The sequence below is a fragment of the Phoca vitulina genome, unplaced genomic scaffold, assembly GCF_004348235.1.
Source record: "Phoca vitulina isolate PV1807 unplaced genomic scaffold, GSC_HSeal_1.0 scaffold28, whole genome shotgun sequence".
NCBI classification, from domain to species: Eukaryota; Metazoa; Chordata; class Mammalia; order Carnivora; family Phocidae; genus Phoca; species Phoca vitulina.
In genome coordinates, this window is record NW_022589731.1 from 5,234,288 (window position 1) to 5,249,035 (window position 14,748).

At 40.5% G+C, this 14,748-nt stretch overlaps 1 protein-coding gene across 5 annotated transcripts in view; it reads right to left on the reverse strand.

Annotated features, from left to right (window-relative positions):
• Positions 1–14,748, reverse strand: part of SORCS1 (sortilin related VPS10 domain containing receptor 1) — a 502,288-nt gene that overhangs the window by 181,961 nt on the left and 305,579 nt on the right. For all 5 annotated transcript variants that reach the window (XM_032422994.1, XM_032422990.1, XM_032422991.1 and 2 more), the window contains one exon: positions 4,642–4,800. In XM_032422994.1, coding sequence (XP_032278885.1) covers positions 4,642–4,800 — 159 coding nt within the window. The remainder of the gene's footprint in view (positions 1–4,641; positions 4,801–14,748) is intronic.

Sequence of the window (14,748 nt, forward strand, 5' to 3'; positions counted from 1 at the left end):
AGAAGCCAGGAGGCTAGCTCCTATGTCTATACCGTATGAGGCCCCAGACAAGGGCTTCCTAAGTAGCCAGGATACCTCTTCAGGACTTCAGAGGGATTAGGGCTCCTAATCTCCCTGCCCACTCAAGAAAGCTTTTACCTCTTGGCAACTGCTTAGACACTGCATATCACAGACAGATTTCTCTCAGGAAAAAAAAAAAGACTAAAATATCAAAAAAAGTCCTGATTTTATGAATTCTGAGGCCGTTTGTCCATACGCATTTCTCCCGGATTAAAAGCTATTTAAAACAAAAAAAAATCTGATTTGCTAAGGAACTGATGGCCAGTAAAACTCTATCCTGGACCAGAAAGGACAATCTGCTCAACAAAACTCTTTGAGTCCCTTAAAATGCTCACATCAAAAAGCCTCCACTGGGTATTGAGGCATTCAAGATGAAACGCAGGCAGAGCAGAACACCGAACCCGTATGGGCTCCATCCCGCAAGCCAGAGATCCAGACTCTGTCCTCAGGGCCTTAAAAGTCTCTTGCAAAGCTGGTGCAGCCACTCTGGAAAACGGTACAGAGGTTGCTCAAAAAGTTGCAAATAGAGCTACCATATGATCCAGCAATTGCACCACTGGGTATTTACCCCAAAGATACAAATGTAGTGATCCGAAGGGGTACGTGCACCCCGATGTTTATAGCAGCAATGTCCACAATAGTCAAACTATGGAAAGAGCCAAGATGTCCATCGACAGATGAATGGATAAAGAAGATGTGGTATATATATACAATGGAATATTATGCAGCCATCAAAAGGAATGAGATCTTGCCATTTCCAACGACGTGGATGGGACTGGAGGGTGTTATGCTGAGCGAAATAAGTCAATCAGAGAAAGACATGTATCATATGATCTCACTGATATGAGGAATTCTTAATCTCAGGAAACAAACTGAGGGTTGTTGGAGTGGCGGGGGGTGGGAGGGATGGGGCGGCTGGGTGATAGACATTGGGGAGGGTATGTGCTACAGTGAGCGCTGTGAATTGTGTAAGACTGTTGAATCACAGATCTGTACCTCTGAAACAAATCATACATTATATGTTTAAAAAAAAAAAAAGAAGATAGCAGGAAGGGAAAAATGAAGGGGGGGAAATCGGAGGGGGAGACGAACCATGAGACTATGGACTCTGAGAAACAAACTGAGGGTTCTAGAGGGGAGGGGGGATGGGTTAGCCTGGTGATGGGTATTAAAGAGGGCACATTCTGCATGGAGCACTGGGTGTTATGCACAAACAATGAATCATGGAACACTACATCAGAAACTAATGATGTAATATATGGTGATTAACATAACATAGTAAAATAAAATTTACAAAAAAGTCTCCTGCACTGAAGGAGAGAGAAAGCCATGGCTGGGAAATAAAGGGGGAAATACAGTTGGCAAAAGAGGGAGAGCATGTATGCAAAAGAGGGAATGGATGCCTGAGAAGACAGTGAGGATGGGACACAAGGGAAGAGGGAAGAGTGGAGGATTCTGTTAACAGGTGAGTCTGAGGAGTTGCCACCTCATGAAGATTCTTTCTAAGATACAGTGCCTTTTGCCTGAGGATTCTGTTTGCCATCCATTGGTGCAGAAAAGCATCCAGCAAAGCGAGTACTCGCGCCGAGGCGAGGATCTTAGCTGGGAGCCTTGCCGCAGCAGCAACAGTGGCTGTCACAGAAAATCTGAGGAGCAATGCTTACACGGAAGAATGGAAGTTCCCTTCTCCTGGGCCAGGACAGTCACTGGCCTGCCGACACCAGCTCAGGGCCCTCCTTGGTGCTCACTGCTGCATCTCATCAGTGGTAAATGCTTCAGGATTCACGGGGGATTGCCAGCTGTCATTTCCATATCACTGGCCCACCTGAGCAGCCACAGACCCTCTCAACTTGACTTCCAGCCAAAATCATCGGCCAGGAGGTCATCTGATGGCTGCAGCCCATTCTCCTCCCAGCAAACGCCCCACTCCTTATTCTGTGATTCAAGCCTGAGACAGGGAGTACTGTATCCCCTACTCAGATTAGAAGGTTATCCACAATTTTTTTCCAGAATGATTTCACCTTCATTCTCTCCTGGAAAAACAGAGAGAGCAGCAGAAAGGCTGGTTTCTGCCTATCTGCTGATCTCGAGATATCACAATCGAGAATGAGAACCCTACCAAATTCCAGGTAAGCCTTCATTCCATTCACTGAACTTTGACATGTGATGCCAAAGAGTGGTATTTCCCTTCGGGAAAATTCATTAACTTCTCAGACCTGTGGTTTGTTAGCTATATACCAGCAAGGACTGTTGAGGCGTCTTCTAGCTCTGCAATGACAGAATTCATTGGGTCCACGGTCACAGGAGGTACTTTCTGGTCCAGACCAGGACTATGGTGGTATCACCCTAACTGGTCTTCTTGCTTTTGACCTCATATTACCACAGTTCATCCTAAAATTGCTACCAGATTAACCTTTGTAATCTATACCTCTGAACACACCATTCCACTGACCAAAATTTTCGCAAGGCTCCTAATTACGAAAACAAAACTCATTCTGCCTAGCAAACAGTGAAAAACAATCAAGATCAGATTCCACAAATATACACAGAATTAACTTTATAAAATTTTAGTTTCATCCAAATGGACACATTCTCAACCATGTAAACACGGTTTTTCTAACTTTATATTATCGTTTATGACATTCCTCTTGTGTGAAGTACGAAGTGTGACCCTCCAAACAGAAATATGACATAAATCCTTTAAGGTCAAGGTGAAATCATTTCATAAGATCTCCATCTCCTGAACTTTGGGCTGCCAATTCCATATAATGCATCCAGCTACTTCAACTGGGTATCTATTTATGTGTGAATGAGGCACTGACTTTTTGGCCTCTCTTAGACTACTGGTGAGCTCATGTGCATTTATCTTCTCTTCCCACATGGACTGAGTGTTCCTTGATAAAGTTATTTTAGATCAACACTGAACTATGATGAGCACCTAAAACAGATGTGGGCTAATGTATTTTTTTTTTTTAATCTCATTGGACGCGCACCTGCAAGTATACTGATCCGTACAAACGTATCTTAAGGCAAAGAGAGCCAACACCAAGTACTGTGCACAAGTCCATGGCTGAGTTGGGGCCACAACTCAGATGTCCTCTCCTCACTCCTCCACAGTTGTCCACTCTGCCACATTGATTGTGGGAGGCACTGTTGGAAGTGCTGGGACATGAAGGGTTACATTTCTGGGCATCTCCTCCAGCACAACTCCAGAGATGCATAGTTTTCCTTTAGGCAGGTAAATCTGGCCCTCGCTATGCCTCTGGCATCAGGGGGAACATTAACTAACCGTCAAATAAAATACAATAGCCCAGGGGATTAAATTACTACTCTGTGTCCTGAGCTGCTCAGCCTCGCCTCTGGTAACTGCACCATCTTGGACCAGATGCACGGTGGCTTTACTCCAGGAACAGAATTGTACATTCTGCTGAAAGGGTAGGCAGGCGGCTTAAGAGGAAAAAAATACTAATTGTAAATCTTTTCTATTTTTAGGCTCAATGTGCATTTTATTTGGCAGTAAGGGCAGCATAAATAAAATTCCAATCCTGAGAATTTTAATTTTAATTTGCTTCCTCCAAAATGCCCATGTCAGTAGAGAACTTGGAAAGTTACGTCCATCAGTCCCCTCCCTTCAGGAAGAACCCCACACATCTACATTTTCCCAACAGAAAAAAACCCTTGAGTACCCTTCTCACTAACATTTCTTTAAATACGTGTAATTTCTAGCATAAGATTCCTATAAAAATAATTTGCAGGATAACTTCACTGAATCACGCACTTCACAAAGAACATTCCAATGTTGCACCTATTTTCCAGTTGGCTTTTATGGCTAGAGTCTGATATTTGCCTGTGAATCTTTTATTTAATTATATTTGCTGTTTCTAGCCTTACATTCTACCTGAAAATGTAAGTTTTTTAAAAGCAGGAGCTAAAGGTATTTTATAGCGCATCTGTAGTACAGAGTACATAATACGTATCCCATAAAATACATATACATATCACACACGCACACACACACACAACCTCATTAAATGCTTTCTTAAAAAGTAGACTTCTCCTTCAATGCAACCACTGAGAGCAGACAAATCCTGACATTACTTGACTCTGAATAATATTATCTATGGACATTATTATTGCTCCTCTGGCCATTTCTCTCACTGTTTTAGCAAATCTGTAGTTAGTGTTCTTCACCTTTTCAGGGTTGTCCTTCCCTACAAGGCTCTGAGAAAAGCCTTGGGCCCTTTATCCAGAAAACAATCACATCTCCTCATGCACAAAGCAGTCTCAAATTCCATGGGTGTTGGGAGCTCCTCATGGCCTGCAGTATCTAGGTTAACAACTGCTTCTCCACCATGTCTTCCTTAGTGTCAGGCTTTTCCCTTGCATGCTGTTTCAGATGTTGACACAGCTCAAGCAAGCACCCGGAAATCCTCCTTGCTGCCCCCTGACCCCCTGGCTCAGAGTTCAGGCTACTGCACAGAAAAAAAGTCACCACCAAGAAGAAATGTAGAGATAATTAGCTAGCGGCCTGTTCCCTGGAAAATCGTGCACTGTTGTCTCAAACAAGGTAATCACGCTCACCTTTTGGTCTTGGCTATATGCCAGAATCCAGTCCTCTTGCTTGGGGTGGAAAAGCAAGCTTTGGATGTAAAAGTTCAGCCGGTACTTTTGATAGGTGGCCCCTTCATCCGAGCTGATCAATAAGCTGCTCTCAATCTCCGGGTCTGTGAGTAACATAATCTGCAGCCAAGAATTGTTGGGGAAAGAAAACAACAAAAAGTTAAGTTTACAAATTTACAAGACTTAGAAATAAGCTAAATTTTTGGAAAGAGAGGAAAAAGGAGCAAAGAATATTTGGTCAAACAAGGACCTTGACTCTGCCGGTTTGTTCTCCTGGACCAATGCCATGAAACTACTTAAAAAAAAAAAAAAAAAAAAAGAGGCAGACAAGGTGGAAGGAAGGAAGAGGACACAGAGGAGTGCATTTTAGTTTCTTCTATGGGGCTCCTTGTTTTTTCCCAAGGTTATTTCCTTAATCTAAAATATGTCCCACTCTTCCCCTAACCTCAGTCCTCTTTCCTATTGTACCTTGTCTACTTTCCATTTTGGAGAAATAAAAGAGCAAGACTTGTCATAATCTGTTGTGGTTAAGGTGGAAAGAAACAGAAATAGGATGGGCTCCATTGGTTTTTCTCTCTTACCATAAGCCCTCTTACTTACATCAACACTATCCCCATATGTCATCCTACCTTCAGTCTGATTTTCTGAGTCTTGGCTCAAAGGCTGGGCTTTCTAAAGCCTTCTCTGGAAATTGTATAAAGGTGACTTTGTCACCTTTTAACCTATTTTATGATTTCCTTTTTTATTTTGCTTATCATCTACATACTCCCTACTAGTCCATGAAGTCCATGAGAATAGGGATATTGGATATTTCTCTCTTTTTCCGCCCCATAGGTATATTCCCAGCAGCTAGAGTAACACCCAGCATATTTTATAGACTCCATAAATATTTTCCAAACGAATGAATAAGTAAATAAATGAATGAATGAAAAGAGTTTTCAGAGTCGTCACACGGAAGTAGAAAGACGTCCAGAACAGTCTGAGCGGGTATAAATGGGAGCGCCGTGGAAAGAGTAGCCAGGCGTCCTGCTCAGTCTGTAGGCTACTGACCAAAGAATATGCTTTACATGTGGACACATTTACAGCTTCAGATGCTTTGTACTTTCTTGTTAGGATGGTTAACCATGGCCAGAGCAGTGGAAACCATCCACAACAGGAACAAGATGGAGGAGCTGCCCTGGAAACTGCTTTTTATTCTCTCATTTTATGCCTCTAGGAACGTGTGATAAAGTACCTCATTCCTAACTCTCCGCAGGTCTGCTTTCACTCACTCAAAGTGCTCACCTAATGCCTCCAGACAGGTGGCCTTAATGTTACCCACTGACTTCTTCCCCATCAACTTATTAATTGGCACTTTCTGAGTTTGGTTCGGAGAAGCATGAAAAATGTGCTTAATGTGTGGCTGCATGAAGAGAAATCGCTGCAGCCCAGGGTTTAAAGATTGCCAGCTAAGGATGCGGCAGTTCCAGGAAAAGAAGAGAGAGGGAAGGAAAAAAAAAAAAAAAAAAAAGAGCCATGTCATAAAAGATCCGCCTGCCAGACAAACACACAAGGCTTTCTCAAGCATTTGGAGGCAATCACATTAAAACCTCAGAATAGTTAGTGTCATCTCTGAAAGCGGCGTCCTGTCAGTGCAAATGGCACATGAAGAGCGCACACCAGACTGAACTGTGTTTATGTAACCCAGGATGGATTCAAGGCTCCTTGCCACTCCTTCAACCTGCCCCTCCGTGAAGAGGAGAACGGGATGCGGTGAGTGAGTGGAATCCTGGCTGTCAGTCGCACTCCGGACAAGATGAAAAGCACACATGAAACTGGAGACTAATTGCCTCATTCCATGTTCCAGTGAAGCCACTGTCTACCAATCAAAAATTGTGACAGAGTTACATAGGTTTCTCCGTCTCGCATTCACTAAGCAGACAGTGTCCGCTCATCAGATGGCTGAAGCAGAACCACCAGGTAATCTACTAAGCACAAACTCATGTCCCTTCATTAAAATCTAGTGTATGCATTAAGTCTGGACGTTCAGATGGCTCCTAAATTCACAACAATACTTCCAGGTGATTTCATATTTATTGGCACATAAAAGCTGTCATTTTCCAAATAACAAGTCATCAAATGATCACATTGCTTTGTGTCTCCAGCCACAATTAACAAGGATATATAACAACCTTTTGGCACTATGGCCAAAAAGTCATTTCCATAATAATACAAAGCATTTCAATTTTATAGAGCATCCGTTGTCTCAGGCAAGGTGATTTTTTCCCTCCTCTGATTTTCTAGTTCCCTGTTAACCAAAATATGTTTTCCTTTCTTCCCATGAGCGCAGATTTCACCACCTGCTTCTCCTGGCAGATTATTTCATCAAAATAAAAACAGTAGTTCCACAGAATACCCTCAAATAAAGCTGATTTCCATGTGTCATCTGAAATATTTTTGATACTCATATGTGCTCCAAGTCAGCAGACTATATGAGATCTTCTGCTTCCAGATAATACTAGACGAGGGAAGGTAGAATAACACAAATATTTTCAAACATATGAATACTTAATATGAAATAAACAAAACTCATGGATTCCTTTGTTTTTATTCTGAGTGCTGAAAATATGTAGACCAAAATCTCACCTTCCCTCTATAGTCCTCACCTGAAATCCTCTGTCTGAAAATCTGACATTCTGGAAATGATGGAAGCTGTCAGGAAAGTCCCCCTGTCAGATTTATAGATGGGTCTGAATTACACAAACCTTCCAGTGGTTCCTCTCTCAAATCTCTGCTCAAATCCACGCAAAACAAACAGGTCAATCTGGATCCATTTTTATTTAGCCATTTTTTATTGCACAAACTTTGTAGGACTGCCAGCAGAATTCAAAATAAAAGAAAAATAAATTGCTGGTGACCCTCTTCCTTCAACAAGTCAAACTACGTGTGTGCTTCCCTCTACTTCTTTATTCACATCTCTATATAATATCATGGATGTATTGTTTTTTTTCCATTTAACGTTATGACCCATGTTAATTTTCAACTGAACCATAAACACACAAATGCATGTACACACGAGTATGTACCATTGTGTACAATGTATTTCAATTTCTTAATCACAGCCTTCGACATAATTAGGTTACAATCACTGCAGTGGTTGAATGGCAATAAGTACTTAAATTATTTGAATAAATGGAATTTTATTATTTCAGTCTTTAAATTCAAATTCTTTAGTAACTTATTCCTAAATAAATTAGGTTTGTTGTGTCCTTTTTTTTTTTAAGATTTTATTTATTTATTTGACAGAGAGAGACACAGCGAGAGAGGGAACACAAGCAGGGGGAGTGGGAGAGGGAGAAGCAGGCTTCCCGCCGAGCAGGGAGCCCAATGCGGGACTCAATCCCAGGACCCCGGGATCATGACCTGAACCGAAGGCAGACACTTAATGCCTGAGCCACCCAGGCACCCCTGTTGTGTCCTTTTGAAGATTATTAAAAGTAAATAAGTTAACAATAAAGAATTTAAGCAAGATCTAAACAGAAACTGTGTAACCTATCTGAGCAAAACAAACAATATAAAAATAAATGTGATCCAACCTTTAGACATAAATGATGTCATTTATAAAGTCCTACCTTCTCAAGAAGATGTTCTCCTGGGAAATACTATCAAAATAGTACCTTCAAGTTAGGGAATACTCCTCAAAAAATAACAGATTACATTTCTTAGACATGCTCAATGATCCCTGGTTTTGCCGGTTTACCCTGGCTCTCTGTCCCCTTCTGGCTTTGCATGTTTAATCCTCTGCATTCTAGAATATGATCAGGAGAGAATTTTAGGAGGACTCTGTAAAAGGCATGAATCTAAACTTTGCACAATTCCTCAAGTGAGCTCTCTAAGAAGAGGGGTCTTTGGCATAAAGCGTGGTCCATAGTAGGTCCGTCCATCTTTGTAAATAAACAAATGAATGAACGAATCAGTAAGTGAGTGAGTGAGTCCTCTTCATACCTGACTTTGGCTGAAAGCAGTCTATGGACCCCTGTGACATTGAGTCTGAGTCCTCTGGAACAAATCCCTGCTGCTGTACTTGGGAGGCAAAGGAGGGTTGAGACAAGGGGAAGAATGTGTCTTCAACAGGAAAGTAATTATTCTCTCTTCAGATCAGCCATGAGTGATTAGAACCAGTTCACTTATGCCTTCCAGGGTGAGCAGACACTGCCCGGACTGCATCTGCAGATGAATTGTTTTCCATAGAAAGTCAATAACGGCGACACAGGCTCCCGCCACCCAACCCTAAGCAATCATTCATCATCCACTTTGGGAGAAGAAAGAAACTTTATTTGCTTTTCCTAGAGGTGACAAATGAACATGAAATGCAATTTATAGATTTAAAATACGTCACTTCTCCCTTTTCTTGATATTAGTCCTTCTGACAACACAGTGTCATCAGAAATTAAATGCATCTTTACTCTCTTTGACTTGCTCCAGATTCAACATACGGCTACATGATGTGATTCTACAAAAGGTTGCCTGGCAGCTTTCTTTCTGATCCTTCCAGGTGCCTACTGAGGTCATTCCTACCTAAGGAATACTGCTACTATTTAGTTTTCCAGATTCTTTTCCTAGTGTGCTGTTCTTGGAATTCTGCCATTTACCTCTTTAGACGTGGCGGGAGTTAATAAGGGGCAGCTTCATCACCTCCAGGAAAATACCTTTCCCTACCATTCCTTTGGTCCTAAATCACAGAGTATTTATTTTATGTGTTGTTCATTACTTGTTTGCTCATTTGTCTACTGCTTGTCATTCATGGACTGTAATCACAAAGAGGTAGTATGCTGGGGATATCTCTCTTGCTTTGCTTAAGGCTTAACTCAGATCCAGATGCCTGCATCATAGGTGCGTAACAAATACTTTCCATAATGAGAATGACAATGGCAAAGGAAAATATCAGTAGTAGCAACTGGGCACTCCAGTTATCTAACCACTATATTTAAACAAGAATCTATCTATAAACACTGTAAGAGGCTATTTGCAAACCTCTCGCTTCAATATTAAAAACAAATTAAGTAAAATTGAATGAGAGCAAGTAAATAATTTGCTGATCAATGTAGGTGGAAAACCTGCTTATTCCCAATGTGAGGCTGAGCATTTATCCTTCCCAGATGAGCAGAAGGTGAGAGCAATAAGTGCTTATCAACTGGCTACTATTTGGAGGACAGTATTAGGGAAAGTTACACAGGATCCTAGAATGACCCAAGAAAAGAAAATCACTGAAGTACAAACAATAGCAAGAAAAGGACAGGCAAGTGATTAAATAGGGAAAAAAAAAAAACTTCGAGTAAGTATACACTGATAGACTCTGTAGAAAGGTGGACTCAGTATGCAATCACTTGTCCTAAATCCCACTCCCACCCTCCCCCCCGCCAAACTCAGTGAAGCTCATCTAATGCACAATCCATGTTCATTAACACAAAATCGGGTCATTCAATACCAAGAAACCACGAGAACGTCTGGGCAACAGACCATCTACTCATGACCTGAAAGCTGATTCAATGAAATTGCAGGGAAACTTTGGCATTGTATTCTAAAGAGTTCATTGCGTGAGCTTACTTTTAAACTTTTTTTTTTTTTTTCCTTAATGCTGACCCAAAGGCTTTGACTTTTTAGGGAAGAAAAAGAATTTTCAAGAAGTATATATTTCAGTTTCAGTCCTTCACATGTCTCTTACTAGCCCTGTCAGAAAACTCTGCCTTTTAATTATTACATAACAATAAGCTATACTCCTTTTGCCCAACCCTATAGAGTACACAGAAAAAGACTGAGGTTCACCAGGAATTAGAGTGTATGGGTTACACTCCTTGGAAGACAATTCAATAAAGAAAGCTTTAAAAAGATTTCTTAGGGTGCCTGGGTGGCTCAGTCAGTCAAGCGTCCAACTCTTGGTTTTGGCTCAAGTCATGATCTCAGGGTTGTGGGATTGAGCACTGAGCACAGAGCCTGCTTAAGATTCTCTCTCTCCCTCTCTCTCTGCCCCCCACTCCCACAAAAACAAGGTTTCTTATTTCTCTTGGAACTACTGAACATAATCCTCTCCTTTGACTCAACTTGGAGAATCTCAAACTAAAAAATAGCATTTCATGGTAAGTCCTTGCTTCCATTACTGAGGGTGAAACTGACCCCTCTCACAAAGGAAACATGCTCATGGATATGGGAGGTTTGATCTGCAGGCCTGAGCATGGGGATCTCAAACTACAGACCTATTTTCCACAAGAAGAGCCATGACCAAATCCTAAACCTGACCCTAGTCAACATTGCCGTGAATGTGTGTACTTCTTCAGAGAAGAAAGAAAGAGTGCGTGTTTAGTGAAGGTCATTCATGTCAGGAGAAGAAGGAAAAACAAACTATAAATATATACTATAATCACAAGAAATAACACAGGGCCTGACTCCAAAGATGGATTTGAGTTTCATCTCTGCTATGTATCAGTCATACCACTTTGAAGAGCTCATAGCTCACTTAATCTTTTCATGAGCCTGTTTTCTTGTTGAGAGTAGTGATACTATAAAAATGTTTACATTTATTGAGCATCTGTTGTGTACCAAACATTCTACTAAAACTTTAAAATATTACTTCATTAAATTGCTTAAAAATACCTCAGGTAGATATTATGTCCATTTGGTAGATGAGGAAATAAGGCTTAGAGAAACGAGGCAATTAATTCAAGGTCACACAGCTAGTCAGTGCTAAAGTTATCTACAGCATACACTGCATGGGTTTATGTGTAGATTACATAAGATCATCTGCGTGAAAGCAATGCTAAGTTTTGTGTTAATGTTACTATTATTACTTCACAAAAAATGGCATATTTAGTACTATATGTTTTGCAAAAATGTGATAGTTGAGTTCAAGAGAGAAGAAGGGGAGGGAGGGATGGGGAGAGACAGGGTGAGAGAGAGAGAGAGAGAGAGAGAGAGAGAGAGAGAGAGACTGTATTGCAAATATCTCATAAAAATATTGCCTAGATGGGAAAAGCAGGTTGGCAGTAAGGAATTAGGAGCTAGGTAATGGAGACTCTCAATAACAAAATGACTGGTAAGATATTCCTAAAGAAATAAAGAGTTTTTTGGCTCTAAAACATTTTTGCCTTTAGATATAAATCTATGAAATCAAAATACCCAGACCTGCTTCACACTCAGATTTTTCACAATGGCCCTGGCCTTCTTTTCCTCATCCTTCTAGCACCTCTCCTCCAGAAGCCTGGTTTTATGCTTTATCATAAGTATGGGTTAGAAAAATATGACAGAAATGAGCAAAAAGCTCTGACGTAATAATAGCACAGGTAGGGAAACAAACATTTCCTCATAAAAGAATTCTCCAAGAAATGTATACTAAAACCAATAAGAGTCATCCCAGTGTAACTGGTTTTCTAGGAAACAGATCATATGACTAACTGGCATCTAAAAAAGTCACTTTGCCAGAGAAATAGCTATTGTCATACTAAGGGGATAGTAGGGAATATGGAATATTCATTAATGCTTAGCACTGTATCATCTGGTTTTTAAAAAATGTCATTTTAGAGGAAGAGAATGATGGACAAATTTGAGAAACATTTTTATTCTTGCAGCCACTATGGAGACTGATTAGATACCTTGAGAATACTTGAGCTTCCTTAAAAATCCCAGCATTATCCCATAGCCTCTGCTCAAACTCAATCAGAACACACTTGCGTGGGCATTACAAGCCCCAGAGTAACTTCTCTCTTAAATCCCCTAAGATCTATAAATGCCAAAAGGTTACATCATTTAAAAATGTTAGCTGCTATCAGAAGGAGCGGCAATGCTTGGAGAGGCGGACATTCATCTTCTTTGCTCATGGGAAACTTTACAAGAAATGATGTTCATTTAATGATAAGAAATCTCTTTATTCCACCAGAAATGATAAAGGAGAAGAGGTGGGGAGGAAGAGAGAGCAAGAAAGAGAAGCTATCGGTATATTTTAACACTGATTTAGGTGAGGGACACACCATTTTTGGTTAAATCTCTAAGTTGTGCATTTGATTTTAGAGTTTGAATAAATGTCAAGTTGAAAGTCAAGAGAATGAAAAGAAGAACCCATAGGAATGAATCTATTCTAAAAATTAGTGGACAGAATGTATCCAGTCTTCATTCCTTGCTTTACTTGTACCATCATCCTGACAGGTATGTTTTAGTTTTATTTACTTATATTAATGCTTCATGGAAAATGGGCAACTATACCAGGGTGGATCGGGGAAGATTAATGAAGTCTCAGCCACAAGAGACCTTGCTAATGCATTTGGCTATTAACGCTTTCCTGAGAAGACTGTGGAGACCACCGGGGGTTCCTCTCAAACAGGATTTGCAGATTAGTGAAGTGAGAATAGTCTCTGCAGCTCCACCACAAAGCTCCCGGGAAGATGGCACTGAACGGGAACATCCAGGAAGAAGTGCCTCCTGTTAACAAGGAGATCTGCCTCATGTCAAATTTTTTCTTAGTCCTTCAATTATTTAAAGACAGACACTGATCATTTCAAGTTGTTTTCAAGAGGCAGAAAAGGGTGAGTGTGCTTAATTGACATGCCCCTGAGTGTAGTTACATTATCTGCTGCTTTTCCTCTATACTTTCCTCCTTTCCTTCGGTCAGAGCAAGTCAGAGCAGGTGATATAGTAGTGCGGTGTTTTAAGAAGACGATTTTTTTTTCATGATTACGGTTTCTAGGCAGTTCTATATCTTGGGCTAATTGCATCTCAAAATATGCATCTCATAAACAGCAGAACTGTTACAATATATTAAAGAGAAAAGGACCTCTGTCCCACTTACATATTGCTGTATAACAAACTACCTCAGAACAGTGGTTTAAGCCAACTTTTATTTTGCTCATGGTTTTGTGGGTCAGGAATTTGGGAAGAGCCCAGCTAGGCAGTTAGTTTCAAGTCCACGTGATGTCAACTGTGGGGCTGGAACCGGAGGTTCAACTTCCAAGACGGCTTCTTCACTGATGTATCTGGCCTGAGCCTCTCTCTCTCTTTCTACATAAAAGGGCATTCTCTCCATGTGGTTTGAAATTCACAAAGCATTGTGTTTTTATGATTCTTGGATTTCATCATTCGTGGCTGGCTTCCTCAAAGTGTGAGTGTCTCAAGAGCAAGTATTTCAAGAGACTCACATGGAAGCTGCAATGCTTCTTATGACCTGGCTTCAGAGGTCCCAGGACATCCATTTTGTCACATTTGATTGGATAAACAAGTCACCAATTCTGGGCTAGGTGTAAAGGGAGGGGAAAAATAGACTCTACCTCTTAAGGGAGGAAGAACACATACACATGCATACAAAAGGGTGGCAAGAATTGGTGGCAGCCATCTTGGAGATACATGATGACAACGATTTTCTGTACTATTTCACTTAAAATTAAAAGGAAGAGGATATGATAAAAAGTTTGTTATTATTGTTACATTCAGTATGAATAGGAAGGTCTTGTGATCATAGCATATCTGACAGAGATATGACTTCATGACTTGAAGTTGTCATATTTTTCACTGGGTTCCAGCTACATTAAAATTTTTGAAGGCTGTACATTTCTAATCTGGTATCAATTCAAGGTGAATATTTATTGAAGACCAAGTGATTTTTATTGTTAGTCAGTCACAGAGACATCAAGAGACCCAAGGTCAAGAAATTCCAGGCTGTGGATTTTTAGGGTGCATAAAATATCCAGATTAAATTACAGAAGGATAAATGTGTTTAATGTCCATGAAAGTGTGTATAATTAAGTCATTATTAAGGGAGCCTATATCTACTATAATCCCATCACTTAATTAAGGATCTGATACTTTTTAAAAAAATGGGTTTCTTAAGAACAAATAGTCCTTGTCTCTTTATGTTCACAACAAAAGCACCGATATGTATCATCATAAATATTATTCCTGACACTACAATATAACCTATTGAAAGCAGAATACTTACTGTTCCCTTGGGTCTTAAAAACAAACAAACAAACAAACAACTGACTTTGAGGTAACCTTGGGCCAACAAAAAAAAACAAAAGGCAATTTGGGTCTGAGAGTGAATGGTTG